The sequence below is a fragment of the Helobdella robusta genome (genome assembly GCF_000326865.2).
Source record: "Helobdella robusta unplaced genomic scaffold HELROscaffold_1058, whole genome shotgun sequence".
Classification (NCBI taxonomy): domain Eukaryota; kingdom Metazoa; phylum Annelida; class Clitellata; order Rhynchobdellida; family Glossiphoniidae; genus Helobdella; species Helobdella robusta.
Genome location: NW_008703598.1, coordinates 2,060 through 4,193, shown reverse-complemented (window position 1 = coordinate 4,193; position 2,134 = coordinate 2,060). Strand labels below are relative to the sequence as shown.

General features: G+C 37.0%; 1 protein-coding gene across 1 annotated transcript; it reads right to left on the bottom strand.

The window, feature by feature from the left end:
- Window positions 1-778: 778 nt before the first annotated feature.
- HELRODRAFT_92881 (hypothetical protein) lies at window positions 779-1,499 on the bottom strand (the record flags this gene model as incomplete). The annotated part of the gene is made up of 2 exons (XM_009012417.1): window positions 779-976; window positions 1,140-1,499. The coding sequence occupies 2 exons, from the start codon at window positions 1,497-1,499 to the stop codon at window positions 779-781; spliced, it is 558 nt and encodes a 185-aa protein (XP_009010665.1).
- Window positions 1,500-2,134: the final 635 nt, after the last annotated feature.

The window sequence follows — 2,134 nt, the reverse complement described above, 5'->3', positions numbered from 1 at the left end:
TGCTGTTGAAAGTCGTTCGTTGAGTGGCTGGATGGTAACATGTTGATGAGTTGTTGTGGGTGTCGTAAACATTTGAGTTGTTGTTGTTGTTCAAGTTGGTGCTGTTTTTGTTGTTGATCGTTGCAATGTGATTGCTGTTTTTATGTATGTTGTTTGTTAAACGCTCTTGCTGTCGTTGTAACTGATTGGAGTTGATGTTGTGAAGGGTGATGTGTGAGTAAAGTTGTTGTTTGGGTCATCAAATTTGAAGTAATTTATTTGATTTTGTTGTAGTTGTTGTTGAAGAGATGGTGGTTGAAGATGTTGTTGATTTTGTTGCTGATGTTGAAAATCCATTCTTCTTTGTTTTGATGGAGGTTGTTGTGTCGTTACAGTTGTAAATGTTTCATGTTCGTTATGGTGATGACAATATGTTTGTTTATTTTGTGGCTGTGGTTGTTGTGGTTGCAGCTGTTGTAGCGGTTGATGATGTTGAAGTAGTTGTTGTTGCTGTTGAAATTGTTGTTGATAATTTAATTGGTGATTATTTTCACAGGAACCAATGTTGCTGTCATCCTCGTCAGATGAAGAAGCACGTCTTTTTGTATTACTTGTTCTAAAAATAGTAAAATTAAATAAAAAATTTTGGTTTGTTTGCTTGAAAAATGATTATTTTCTATTATCATTATAATTTTATAATTTTATTTATTTTATTATAAACAATAAATCATCACTCTGTAAACTCTATCGTTGTATAAAAGATTTTTAAACGCCAAAAATACCTTTTATAATTTTTCGTTTACCTGAATCCCCTGGCAAATGGGTTATGATGGATCTTCAGCTTGGTGATCATCTCGTTCTGGTAGGCAGTGACAGCTATGAAGGACGTTTGCTGGAATGTGAATGTGTTGAATGGAATTCTATGGAGACTTTGCAGGTCGTCAGTCTGAACTACGTGGATGCGAGGTGTGTATTTGTGCATCGTTGCCAGGATTATCTGTAAAAAGTTGTATGGATAAATTCTTTTTATTTAGTTGCTGTATGAATTGTTGAACAATTTGATTTTGATACTTTAAAAAACTATTTGCATTACAACAGAATTACTAATTTTACTCAACACTTTATTAATTCTAATTCTGAAAGTAAAGGTTGAACCTTACATGTCCTTGTTGATCGGTCGTGTTATTTGTGAGTTTCATTTTATGGAATGATACGACCTGCTTCATCCAATGCTCTCCGCTTGCCGGGGAATCCCCGTAAACGAACATCCTCCCACAGCTCAGATCCGCTGCAGATTCCGTTCTATCCGTTACCGACCATCGTCCGTTTTTGAACTTGTATCGGTTTCGATTGCACGGTACGATATCAAGTAGGAGAGCGTACTTGAGATTCTGCTTCAGACCGGTTAGTTTGACTTTAAGTGCTGGAAACATTCGGCGACCAGATTTCGTTACGATCATTTCGGTGCCGAGTTTCGAGAAACTGTTCCAGAAGTCGCAGTTCTCAAGTTCCAGTTTCATGTTGCTGTCGTCGTGGTTTGAATGTTGTTGCTGTGAAAAATGTGGATCATGTTGTTGCTGTTGTTGAAGATTCATAGCCACATCTTGTTGACGTTGTTGCTGCTGCTGCATCATTAGGTGGTCGTAGCAACCGTTGTGAGTTGGAAGCGAGTATTTGCAGTTATGTGACGACATGTAGGTGAATTGGGAATTAAAATCAACTTGAGCATGTGATGTCGTTGATAACGATGTAGGAAGATGGGCCATGTTGATCAACTCACTTCTTAGAGAGTGCAGTGTAATAACTCAAAGTGTGAAATTTCACAAACCAGAAAGTGCGATGAAATTGATTCCTTACTCGAGGTGTTGAACAGCAGGAAGCTTATATATGCGACGGCTATCTTATTAGTTTACGGTCAAAAACATGTAAAAAATCAATTTTAATTTTTTTGATCTAACAGAGCCTAGGCCTCCACACACGTGTTTAGCATATGTTTCAATATTCTAACCATAGCTATTCAATAATAGTTTACGACCCTGCCAATAAAACGCTCGGAAATCATTAAAATTCAGCAGGATCGTAGTATTTTAATCACCTTTGATTATTAATCAATCAGTAACGTTCGTTAGGTTTACAACTCTTCAATGCTCTCTAG